This window comes from Sturnira hondurensis, unplaced genomic scaffold (assembly GCF_014824575.4).
Source record: "Sturnira hondurensis isolate 20B ecotype Veracruz unplaced genomic scaffold, ASM1482457v3 Scaffold0019006, whole genome shotgun sequence".
NCBI lineage: Eukaryota > Metazoa > Chordata > Mammalia > Chiroptera > Phyllostomidae > Sturnira > Sturnira hondurensis.
Window position 1 is genome coordinate 10,689,811 of NW_028091637.1, and position 13,848 is coordinate 10,703,658.

The window sequence follows — 13,848 nt, forward strand, 5'->3', positions numbered from 1 at the left end:
TTAAGGCAGATATAAAAAAAGTGAAATATAAAATGTCAGAAACTAAAGTAATGCTGATATGACTGATAATCTGATGTTTTCCCTCCTAACCTATCTTCATTGAACTGTTAGTGCTTCTGATTTAGAGTAATAGTGCTTCTGATTTGGAGTAATAGTGCTTCTGATATTTAGAGTAATTACTTTCTACACGTCTGCTGTTGCTCTGTTTTTAGTTAAAAATGTGTTTCTTATTACAAGAGCAAAGTACACTCATTATAAAAGGAAATTAGAAAACATACATAGGAACAAAGAAAAGAAACCACACACTCCTACCATCCAGAATTTAACTGTATCCTTTCTGATGTTTTATATTTATATATAAAGTTTTTTTTCAGATGAAAATAGTATCATGCTGATAGCACTATTTTTTTTAGTTTGCTTTGCCTTTGCTTTCCAATATACCATGCTATGATTTAGTCTTAAATTTATGACAGAGATTTGGGAAAGAGGCCACTGTCATGGTGTCTTTAAATGTCAGACGTTCTTTGATTTATCCTTATAGCTATGTCACAATTTCATTTCTAAAATTTTAGGTTTAACATTTAAGTCTAACACTTTAGGTCCACACCTGTTGTTTTACTTGTAAAATGAGGGTGCAGATACTGGTATTTGTTGGCTGAAGAAAATCTTTTAGTTAAAAACCTTCTAGGAATTGATTATTTAGGCATACCTTGTTCTATTGCACTTTGCTTTCTTGTTCTTTGCAGTTACTGCATTTTTTACATATTGAAAGTCTGTGGCTAACCTGTGACAAGCAAGCCTACTTGCACCATTCTTCCAGCAGCATTTGCTCCCCTCCCGTCTCTTGTCACAAGCTGGTACTCCTCACAGTATTTCACACTTTGTTGTTATTACTGTATTTGTTATGGTGGTCTGTGATCAATGATCTCTGATGCTACAATGTGACTATTTTGGGGTGCCATGTATTGCACCCATATAAAACAAGAAACTTTACAGATAAATGTTGTATGTGTTCCGACTGCTCCACTCATCAGAATATTACCACTATGAAAACAATGTAATTTTCTGAATTATTGTACTCAACTCTTACAAATAAATGCTAGTAGAAAGAGGAAAACACTTAGTGGAACAATTATCTGAAGAAAAGGGTAAAGCAAAATTCTTTCATAAAGGCATTTCTTTCAGAAATGTGTCCAGTATTTTGACTATTCAAAACACTCTATCTATAAAATAATGTGTCCATATGCTAAAGAGTAGAAAACACTCCACATGCTTGGAAAAGCCAATCTTACCCCTAGCCAGTATGGACTGGCTGAGGCGTTGTCCTGTAGACGAAAAGGCCACAGGTTTGATTCCTCATCAGGACCTATACCCAGGTTGCAGGTTCAATCCCTGGCTGGAGTGCATGTGAGAATGTAACCTATCAGCATTTCTCTCTGATACCTATGTCTCTCCCCACCCTCCATCCCTCTGTCTCCTTCTTCTACTCTCTCTTTCAAGGCAATGAAAAAATGTCCTCAGGGGAGGATGAAAAAAAAAGAGAGAGAGAGAAAAAGCCAATCTTACCATACCTTGTACCTATGTAGTCCTTGCCATCCCCTACCACCTGCTTGGGAAACACCATAGAGAAGAATGACATAAGCATAACACGGAGGAAAAGAACTATTGACTGACAGTCAGAAAGTCTTCAGCTTCTCACCAACCAGCTATCACTGCTCTGGGTTTCACAATCCTCATCTGTCACTTAGAGGAGGGGGAAACCACCAACACAAATAGGGTTAACAAGTTGCTGACTTATTTCATTAAGGACATTAAAGTGTAAGCTATCCACATATAATAAAACTCCTAGGAAGCTAAAATTACTTATAAAACATAACTTAGGAAGAAATAAATATAATAGGCCAATTTTACCTTCAGCATAATGCAAAACTCCTAAGCCCTTATGTGGACACATAATTTATAACAAAAGGAACACTGATGAAAAATGTTTTTAGTAAGTGTTGCTGCATCAAGTGGATATCCATACGGGAAAAAATGTATCTGAACCACTACCTCACACACTAAAAAAAAACCATGTGTACCTACAAACCTGAATATAAATAAAACTTCAAGACAATTACACAAGAGAATGTCTTCACACAAATATTTTTTTAAACCAAACACAAAAACCTGTCTAATCATAAAGGAACTAACTGAGGGCTACATTAAAATTAAGAACTTGTGTACAACAAAAGACACAAGAAACTAAAGGGCAAATGACAGGGTAGGAGACTATATTTGAAATATATATATTTGACAATGGGCTTGTATCTGGAATGTATCCTACCAATTTTTAAAAATGATAGACCACCCAATTCTTTAAAATGGGCAAGAGACCTGAAAAGACATTTCAAGAGAACATATCCAAATAGCTCATAAATATGAAATGGTGCTCTTCTTTATTAGTAATCAGAAAAACATAGACTACAACTGTAATGATGACATATGGACCAGAATCTTAAATTGATAAGATTAATAAGGCCAAGTATCAGTGAAAATGTAGCAACTTGCAAACAGTGCTACTGAGACTACAAATAAGTACCACCACTCTGGAAAACCGACAATATAAACTAGAGGTGAACATACCTATGGCCTAGCAATTCTCCTCAGATATATTCCAAGAGAATGAATACATATGTACACCAAAAGGCACAGATGTTTTTAACAGCGTTATTCATAAAGCTACAAATTATAAACAACTCGAAAGCCCTCCAACAGTTTGGAATCATAAGGTATGGCCTATGCACACAATGGAAAACTATAACGCAACGAAAACTAACAACAGCTGAACACAACAATGCAAATGTATCTTAAAAATACTGCCTTGGCCAGGTAGCTCAGTTGGTTGGGGCATCATCCTGATATCCCAAGGTTGCAGACTTGATTCCCTGGTTGGGGCACATACAAAAACCAACCAGTGAATGCATAAATAAGCAGAACAACAAACTGATGTTTCTCTCTCCTCCTCTTTCTCTCTCCCTCCTCCCCCACAAGATTAACAAATAACGTTTTTTTAAAAAGATAATATTAACTGAATGAAGCCAGACACAAAGAGTACATTCTATATGATTCCATTTACATAAAATTCAAAAACAGGCAAAACTAAACTATGGTGACAGAAGTCCAGATTGTAGTTACTTTTCAGAAGCAGAGAAAAGGGAAGGATTAAAAAGGATTTGGGGAGACTTCTGGAATGTTGTAGTGTTCTACTTCTTCACCTGTAGGGTAGGTACATGGGTGTATTTATTCTGTGATAATTCAGAGAGCTTCATATTTATGATTTATGTACTTTTCTGTATGAATGTCATACTTGAATAAAAATTTCAAACAAAATAATTTCAATATATATTTAAAAATATATAATGTAATATATACACACATATATAGGGTGGGGTAAAAGTAGGTTTACAGTTGTGAGTACGTGAAACGGAGTTCATTCTTGTATTATTATTTATCAAACTACTGCACTCTTTTCTTTTTTTTTAAATATATTTTATTGATTATACCATTACAGTTGTTCTATTCCCCTCTTCATTCCCCTCCACCTGCACACTCCCTCCCCCACCATTCTCCCTCCCTTAGTTTATAACCACTTGTCTCAAGTTCTTTAGGTTCTATATTTCCCCCACTATTCTCGCCCTCCCCCTATCTATTTTCTACCTACCATCTATGCTATTTTCTGTGCCTTCTCCCCCCTTCTCCTCCTCCCACCCCCCTGTTTCTAACCCTCCATGTGCTCTTCATTTCTATGGTTCCACTCCTGATCTAGCTGTCCTCTTGGTTTGCTTTTGTTTTAGGTGTGGTTGGTAATAACTGTGTGTTTGCTGTCCTTTCACTGTTGATATTTTTCATCTTCTTTTTCTTATATAAGTCCCTTTAGCATTTCATATAATAAGGGCTTGGTGATGATGAACTCCTTGAACTTGACCTTATCTGAGAAGCACTTTATCTGTCCTTCCATTCTAAATGAAAGTTTTGCTGGATAAAGCAATCTTGGCTGTAGGTCTTTGGATTTCATGACTTGGAATACTTCTTTCCAGCCCCTTCTTGCCTGTAAGGTCTCTTTTGAGAAATCCGCTGACAGTCTGATGGGTACTCCTTTGTAGGTGACTGTCCCCTTATCCCTTGCTGCTTCTAGGATTCTCTCCTTCATTTTAGTCTTGGCTAATGTAATTATGATGTGCCTTGGTGTGTTCCTTCTTGGGTCTAACTTCTTTGGGACTCTCTGAGCTTCCTGGATTTCCTGGAAGTCTATTTCCTTTGCCAGACTGGGGAAGTTCTCCTTTATTATTTGTTCAAATATGTTTTCCACTAGTGGCTGTTTCTTTCCCCCTTCTGGTACCCCTATAATTCAGATGTTGGAATGTTTAAAGATGTCCTGGAGGTTCCTAAGCCTCTCCTCATTTTTGTGAATTCTCATTTCTTCATTCCTTTCTGGTTGGATGTTTCGTTCTTCCTTCTGGTCCATTCCATTGATTTGAGTCCCAGTTTCCTTTCCATCGCTATTGGTTTCCTGGACATCTCCCTTCATTTCAATTAGTTTAGCCTTCATATGTTCCTCCAATTTGTGACTGTACTCTACCAATTCTGTGAGCATCCTGATAAATAGTGTTTTAAATTGGGCTTCTGATAGCCTGGCAATCTGTTGGTCACTTAAGAGTTATTGGCTCTGGGACTTTGAGTTCTTCTTGAGCCATCCTTTGGGCTGTTCGTGCCTGTTAAGTAGCAGGAACGGAGCCCTAGGTTTTCACCAGAGCAGGGCAACTCAGTTGCTGGGTTGTGACGTCGTATGTGGGGGCGGGGTCAAAGAGGGACAGTGGCTTCCCTCCGGCGCCCGCTGCTGCCGCCGCCGCCGCGACCCTCACCAGCACCACAGCCACCACCGTCACCAGGGCCACACGCCCTGCTCCTCGGCACGCGAGTGTGCCACTGCTGTCAGCCCTCCACCACGGGGTTCGCCCCCTGGGGCCTGTGTGGTCCGTCTCACTGCGCGCGAATGTGCGACCTTGGTCAGTCTGTTCCGCACCCCGACTAGTTCCGGGCTGCCTGTGCTCCTAGGTCTGCCCTGCCTGACCCAGCTCCGCTGCTGGCTCCACCTCTTACCGTCCTCGTTAAACGGTTTGTAGCTGTCGGACTTCCATATAATTCGGTTTTCTGGCCTCTGGGTGTGTGTTAGTTCTCCAAAACTTTTGTTGTATCCAAACTTGGTTGTGGGAGAAGGCACAGTGTTTCCACCTATGCCTCCATCTTGGCGGAAGTCTCACTGCACTCTTTTCTATGCGAACAACTATAAACCTACTTCTGCCCTACCCTACGAATACACTCAGACACACTCAAATGTGTATGGTAACATCTTTGCTGTCATCCTCATAAAATAATATAGAATATGTTCAAATGAAATTCTTGTTAGACCTAGAAGTAGAAAGCAAATGAGTAAGTAAAAAAAATGCTTATTTATTGGACAACCTTATGAAAAAAATAATTGGTACTGGAAAAAATCGTAAATGGTAAGAGACAGCCAGATATAATGATACTCAACAGAATACACCACCACCTATGAAGTGGTTTTGCTCCTCCTAGTATTGCCCCCAAAATGTGATCAAGTGTTCAGATCCTGCTACCGATCTACAGGATATAGACAGCAGAACATGTTAAAGCACGCCTCAGAGAAAGAATCAGCGATATCCAGAACATGGGAAACTTTGCAGAATGAACTTCCTGGCATATTCAACAAATAAAATACAAAGCAAAGAAAGTGTTGGGGGTACATGAAGACTTAAAAAGACATAAAACATATCAACTAATTGTCAGACTTTATTTGGACAATGATTCAAACAAACTGCTTAATAAAATACATAGATACTTATGACATTTGTGAAACAATTGGAGATCTGAACCTTGACTAGATATCTGATATTACAGAATTATTTGCAAACAATTTTAAGGTGTGAAGATGGCATTACGGCTGTGATTGAAAAGAATATTTTCCCCCTCAGAAATACGTTGGACAATAACAGATGAAATGGTCTGATGACTCAAATTTGCTACAAAATAATACAGGACAAAAGAAGTGGGTAATGACATGACACACAGAACTAGGTACACGCTGTTAATTGTTGGAGGTGGGCAGTAGGTACATGAAGGTTCATTATACTATTCTGTCTACTTCAGCATGTTTGAAATTTTCCATAATAAAAAGTTAAGAAAAAAATCCTTTTAGGTTCCCCTTAAAATGGAGACTAAAATTTCATTTCAAAAAGATCTAATTGGAATATCTTAAATAGAATATACAATCCAAGAAATACTACAGAAAAAAGTATCTCTGAAAATAAACTGATACACTAGAAGCTCACCAACAGGAATTTTACTGATCTGATTGATGCTATTTTACTCATTCAGGATTACACTTTATTTAACTATGTTTTCTATCCTTATTTTATTGCTGACACTCTTACAAATGTCTCCCATTTCCCCCCCTCCACCTGTCCCCCACCACATTGTTGTCTGTGTCCATAGACTATGCCTATGTGTTCTTTGGCTAATCTCTCCAGTCCCTTCCACGCTCTCCCCTCCAAGATCTGTCAGCCTGTTCCATGCGTCCATGCCTCTAGTTCTATTTTGTTTATTAGATTCCACAGGTAAGTGAGATCATATAGTATTTCTCTTTCTCTGACTGGTGTAATCCACTTGGCATAATGTTCTCCAGGTTCATCCATGCTGTCACAAAGGGTGAGCTCCTTTTTTACAGCCACATAGAATTCTGTTTGATTAGGTTTTAAGGGTAGTGATTGATTTTTACACAGCTTTCTGTTAGCCAGCACCTTTCAACAGCAGGTACTCAAAAAATAATTTAATAAATGGATTAATATTTTTACTAAATCTTTGCTCAAACATCTTCTAAATTATGACCATACTACCTGATATCAAAAGGCAGTTACCTAATAATAGCATTAAATTACATATTAAAAATACATAACTAATATGTGAGTATATAATGAAATAGTGTCTAAAAAATTACAGGATCTTAAGAACTTTTTAAGCAGTAATAACCTATATATCCTTTCATATCTTTGGAATTTTAAAACATTTCAGAAAATTGAACCCACTTCAAATAAACATATGAAATTAAAACTTAAAACCAGTGGCAAAAAAATAAACAGATTTAGCAAGACTTACCTAGCAGGGGGAATTCCTCTCTTAGAAAGGTCCACCCTTACTTTCTCTCCTACATGTCTATAAATCTCCACTACGGTCAATATTGCGGCATCTCTCACCTGTCAAGGAATGCAGAACTTTAAAAAAACAATATACAAGATACAATAAAATACTTCACCTCAAGGTAACATTACACTAGTAGACAAACTTGAAGCTTGAAGCTGGTTTAATGACTCTCAACCCTTAAGAGATTACGGCGGATCATTAACAAAAACCGAGAGAACCTCCCAAGAAACTGTATAAAAGGTTTTACAAAAATCTAAGAAGCATGTAAATAAAAGTTACTAACATGGCTTTTTAAAAGTCTTCTTTTTGTAATAAGATTGTGCAAAGAACTGCCAATAATTGCGTGAATACAAATTATGATCACAGTTAATATACTTCCCTGGCACAAAACTGCCTTTCGAGAATGTGACCTGGATTCAAACAGATATTTATACACCAATGCCCACAGTATCATCATTCAAAACAGGCAAAAAGTGGAAATAACCCAAATGTCCAAGCATAAATGAACAGATAAAAAAATGTGGTATATACATACAATGGAATATTATTCAGTCTTAAAAAGGAAAGTCCTCACTGATGTGGTTCAGTGGGTTGGGTATCACCCTGCAAACCAAAAGGTCATCAGTTCAATCCCTCATCAGGACACCTGCCTGGGTCGCAGGCCTGGTTCTAGGTTGGGGGCGTATGAGAGGCAACCAATACATATTTCTCTCAAGCACTGATGTTTCTCTCCCTCTCTTTCTCCCTCCCTCTCTCTAAAATAAATAAATACAATCTTAAAAAAAAAGGAAAGTCTGACACATGCTAAAACATGGATGAACCTTAAAGACATTACTCTAACTGAAACATACTAGACACAAAAGAACAAATATTGTATGGTTCCACTTTTATGAAGCACTTAAGAGTAGTAAAATTCAAACAGAAAAAGCAAAACGTGGTTGTTAGGAATGGAGGGGTTGGAGGGAATGGGAAGTTACTGTTTAATGGGAAGACAGTTTCTATTTAGTAAAATGAAAAGGCTCTGGAGATGGATGGTGTGATGGCTGCACAACGATGTGAGTGTGCTTGATGCCACTAACAGTACACTTAAAAATGGCCGAAATGGTAAATTTTATGTTGTGTATATTTTACTACAATTAAAACCATTCAGGCCCTGGCTGGTGTAGCTTAGTGGATTGAGCGCGGGCCTGCGAGCCACACGATCGTGGTTCGATTCCCAGTCAGGGCACATGCCTGGGTTGCAGGCCAGTTCCCAGCAGGGGACTCACGAGAGGCAACCATACACTGATATCTCTCTCCTTCTCTCCTTCCCTTCCTCTCTAAAGATAAATAAATAAAATATTTTAAAAAATAAAAAAATAAAACCCATTCAGAAATAAAAACAGAAAACCAACAACTTGTTCTCACAATGAACACTTAGGACTACAGAGGGGAAGTGGATTTATTTGTTACTCAAGTTCCAAACTCAAGAACTATCCTGTAAGTCCCATCTATCCTTAATTTTGCTAAACAATGAACAAACCTAAGCAACTTAAGTGAATATATAGTGTGTTCCTAAAAACTAACTTTGGTGGATTTTAAAGGAAAAAATGAGGTGTAATCTTAACTTCTCGACCCCTTTCCACCCTCTTTATTCTTTTTCTTTTTAAAATGGAATAAGAGCACTGGCAAAGATGATGCAGCCAAAAAAAATCAGTCACCCCATGAATGTAAATGAAAGTTTACCTGACTGCTCGAATCTCCAAATAGCACACACAAATGCGGTACCAACTTGCTGAGGACTAATGGTTGAGCTCCAAAACTAAATATAATTTGGGGAAAAAAAAGAATTTGGTTTTATTTAAATAGTAAACAAAATACCATTATAATTTCTTCTTATCTGTATTAATAAGACAAACATGGTAGAGAGCATGGGCACACATCATTAAAACATGAAGGATATGAGACACAAGCAAAAAACTAATTCTAAACAATGTTAAATATGCAAACTGGAGTAACCACGACTGACAATGAAAATTGTCAATACAAGATCCAACAGAGCAATGTGTTCAACCAATGGCACTCTTAAACCTGGCAACCTCTCAATCACTCAAGAAAATTTGAACTTTTGCTTTAAAATAGTGATTTTTTTAGACTCTGGGTCTCAAATTTGCATTCCAATAAAATCTTTATTTATGCTTATTAATTTTTGATGAGGTCATGGGTTGAAAGCAAATGACAAAAGAGCCAAAAACCACAAAAGCTGTGCAGACTGAATGCACTTACAAGCTCTAGATGGCAGAAAGGACCATAGAGGAATAAAAGAAAATAAATGAAGGTATAGTTAGAGAAAAGGAAGTAACATTACAGGAAAAGTTGAAAGCTATTATATATTACCTATCTTGCTATACAGAACTTGAAGAAATAATCCAGAAAGAGAACAAAAGTTCTAATTTACAATTTTTTCAGATTGGAATTCTGAGCCCCGTGGCATCTCTGCTATCAGAGCTCTGCATACAGCCACCAGGTTCACCATCTAGTTCCCTGGGAGAGTCCTGTTCAGTGTATGATTTTCACAGCCATTCCCACTGTTCTAGAAAGCCTAGGTGGGGAAATAGCTACAATATCTGGAATACCACTGAGTTAAAAACAGTTCCACACTGGGTCCAGAATGGAAGTAGAGCCTAAATTACATTAACATTTCTGCTATATGAACATCTACTTTGGGTAGCAACTATTAACATACTAAAGAAAAAACACTTCTCGTACCTAATAATTTTAAATTAAGAACATGAGAGATAATAGTATGTACACAAAAGTCAATAAAGGTATAGAATAAAATAAAAACTCTTGTACCAGACAGCAGTTATTAACTACTTAAAATTTTTATTTCTATAGCTTTCCTTGAGCTTTGTGAAATGCATACTGCTTTTTTGAGAAAAAATGAAAAACATAAGCAGCTGTTTTCAGTAATTGCAAAACTTACATGTTTAAGGTTTCAATAAGACACAGACAGACGCCTTCTCGAGATCGAGAATTCTTGTGCTTAAAGCCAGAAGCCAACTGTTCCCAAATGTGCTATTTGAAAGAAAAGTAAACATGTATAACAAAAATTAAATTACTCATGATATAATCTTTTATCTATTCTCAACCTTACCACCAACCATACTGGTAAATGGATTTTTCCACTAGACTGTTGACTTATCTACAAGTTTTTCTAAGCCAAATTTGCACTGATGTGCAAATTGGGCTCTCACACAATTTTTAATATCTTAATACATTTTTAGCTTTTTATTTCATATCTTTCACTTTAGTATTATTTTCAGAAAAACTATGTTCAACACCTAAAAACCTTAGAATTACCAAGGACACAGAATGTGTTCTAAGCTTCAGAAATCTTCAAAAACAATGCTGCCATTATAAGCCCAGTAGTCCAGTAAGCATTTTAAAAGGTCCAATGTTGCCTAGCAACTACTACAGACTGTCACATGGAACAGGCTGTTTCAACATTTTATGATTCAGGCTTTTATCCTTTTAAGATTGAACCCAAATACAGAAACATATTTAGGCAAGTCATTCTATTGCTACTCACTGTAATTTTCTTTTGGAAAAAGCATAAATAAACCTATACAAATAATCTAAAAACAATTATATGGTTTTGGTGTAAGAAGGAATCCAGCTTTATTTTTCCAACTTTTTGGCCAACTGACCTAATTAATTCTTTCTCCACATTTAGAAACACCACCCTTACCATTTACTAAATTCGTGTATGCACACAAATACACACACCACTCTTCCTGGCCTCTATTCTTTTGGGACTCTATTCAGTTCTGTAATCAGTTCTGCTAATACCCTATACCCCCTCTCTCTTTCTCACTCTGTCAAACTTTCTGGAAGGTAATTTGGAAGTTTAAAAACAAACAAACAAATTAACTTCACCCAGCCCAGTGGCTCAGTTGGTTGGAGCGTCATCATGTACAACAAAAGCTCAAGGGTTCGATTCCCAGTCAGGGTGTACACCTAGGTTGTGGGTTCAATCTTCAGTCGGGGCCAGTACAGGAGGCAACTGACTGATATTTCTCACATCATTATCTCTCTCTCAAATCAACAAACATATGCTCAGGTGAAGATTAAAAAAAATGACTCAGCCAACACCATCTCTGAAACTCCATACTCATATTTATGTCCGAAGACACATGTACAAGGATGTCCCTTACAGTAAGTACTGTTTGTAGTGACAGTGTGTCAAAAACAAGTTGAAATTTGAACTACTAAACGAGTGTGGAAGGATATCTACCAAACTATTAACAAGGACTTTAGTTAAATCTGAAAAAATAGTTTCACTTTTTGTAATGCAATACTCTGGGTTTTTATAAATCATGTAATACCATAATTTTAAATCTATAATCTAAATAACACAATATCATTGTATATAATTCAAATTGTAATATTATTCCACTTAACATGGTGGATACCCATGGTACTCTTTAAATCTCTATATAAATGGCAACTTATTTCTGCTCCTTTCAAAGACCTTCACATAAGGGCATATTTTTTCTACTGTACTTATAAAACAGGTTGCTGTCAGAGACTATATGCCTTTTACAATCAGTAACTACCTGTTAAAATAAAAAAATGTCTTCCTGTCTAAGAGTTGCACTAAACATTTTATAGTAATGCAGGTAAAGAAAACTATAAAATCCTAAAAAATAATATTATTAGTACATTGTCAAATCACTAAAATCTAGGTTAGGTTTTCAAAAACACATTAAAGAGTAGAAAATAAGAAAAAGAAAAGCAAAAACCCAAAAAGTTAAATATGGATTTTTAAACTGCTTTTCAAGTACAGTTGTCTCCATTTCCCCACCACCACTCCCTGCCACACCCCCCCCACCTCCCGCCCTCAATCCTTCTCCCCGTTGTCTTTGTCCAGGGCCGTTTATACATGTCCCATGATGACCCTAGACATTTTATCTTAAATTTCAACCTATTTACACCATTAGCAACAATTCCTTGTTTAAAATTTCAGCTTTTATTTCCCCTGAGGACTGACTTGCTATGATTACCATCTGTCCTACTGATATTTCATCATTAACTAGCAAAATCAAAATTTTAAAATGCAGACCTACCATGGGTGGTGCTACTTGATCCATTAACTTCAGTATCAGATTCTGAGCTTCATCACGAACTTTGTCTTTGGCATCTCCCATTCTGTCTATTAAAGCTACAATAACTAGAGAATGAGAAAAAAGAATAAATATTTAAAATTCATCTAAATTATAAACTATATTTTACAATAGTACAAACGGCAATTGTTTCCATAAATGAAAAGTTACGAGGTAAGCCAATTGTTCACTTCTTTATTCATGAGTCTAACCAAAAATAACTGAGAAGCCGCCCTGGCTGGTGTAGCTCAGTGGATTGAGTGCGGGCCTGCGAACCACGCGATCGCGGTTCGATTCCCAGTCAGAGCACATGCCTGGGTTGCAGGCCAGTTCCCGGTTCCCGGCAGGGGACGCATGAGAGGCAACCATACATTGATATTTCACTCTTTCTCTCTCTCCTTCCCTTCCCCTCTAAGATAAATAAATAAAATCTAAATAAAAAATAACAAAAATAACTGAGAAGCAACTTCCAAAAGAATACATACAGTATGACATCTACTTACAACAATAATGTTTAAAAAACAGGCAAAACTAACCATTACTCCATTTAGTGTACAGTTACCAAGGTCCAGAGGCCAGCAAAGGGCATGATTAGCCCAGGGGTCAGGACTGTGGCTGCCTCTGGTGGGGGGGGGGTATCATCAGGAAATGCAGAGAGGGCACTTCTAAAGCACTGGCAGAATTCTGGTTTCTAGACCTGGGCCAAGTCTCGTTTCCAGACTGGTTTTACAATTACTCTTCAACTTGTATATGTCTGGTACTGTATGTAGGACATACTACACTTCACTGACAAAAACAAAAAGCCTAGTTCATTGGAATTAAGGTCTTTCTCTACTAGGCCCAACACTTCAGCACTATTGCACAAAAGGAGGGAGGAAAGGAAGGCTAGAGTCCATTTTTACAGACATTTTCATGAAAAACGTCTGTCTATACAGACATTTGTAACTATAAATCAACAGAGCAACACAGAGAAATCACATCTGCTATGGGTAAGGGTAGAGAGAACTAGAGGGTGGGCTAGAATGCAGAGGGCACAGGTTCCAAAATCAGCATATAGGGCAAAAATACGTTACAGTCAAAATTATCTTTCTGTAATCCTTTATATTACCACTACCACTGAGTGAGGTCTGTGACACAATATTTTATCTCTTTTTGTCTTTACTTCCTTAACCCATAAACATTTGTAGCAGTACTCAATTCAGAAGACTCCTGAAAATTAAAATACAGTTGAACAATTCAGAGAGTGAAGGGCACTGAGCAAGCACTCTCTCTGACATCTCACCTACTATCCCCCTCGTCCCAATCACAGGGCACGATGTAAAGCAAAGAAATTAATGTCTTTTGTTTTTCTTTGACATTACAGCTACAGCCTTACTTTCCCTGGGGCAATAGAGGCTGAGTCCTAGGGTAAACAAGGAGAGGAGCTCTGCCCACTGCTCTGCTC

At 37.3% G+C, this 13,848-nt stretch overlaps 1 protein-coding gene across 35 annotated transcripts in view; it reads right to left on the minus strand.

Moving 5' to 3' along the window:
- Positions 1-13,848, minus strand: part of CLASP2 (cytoplasmic linker associated protein 2) — a 170,544-nt gene that overhangs the window by 136,699 nt on the left and 19,997 nt on the right. For all 35 annotated transcript variants that reach the window (XM_037070789.1, XM_037070788.1, XM_037070829.1 and 32 more), the window contains exons 3-6: positions 12,369-12,472; positions 10,226-10,317; positions 8,986-9,061; positions 7,216-7,313 (exon numbers count right to left, since the gene is read on the minus strand). In XM_037070789.1, coding sequence (XP_036926684.1) covers positions 7,216-7,313; positions 8,986-9,061; positions 10,226-10,317; positions 12,369-12,472 — 370 coding nt within the window. The remainder of the gene's footprint in view (positions 1-7,215; positions 7,314-8,985; positions 9,062-10,225; positions 10,318-12,368; positions 12,473-13,848) is intronic.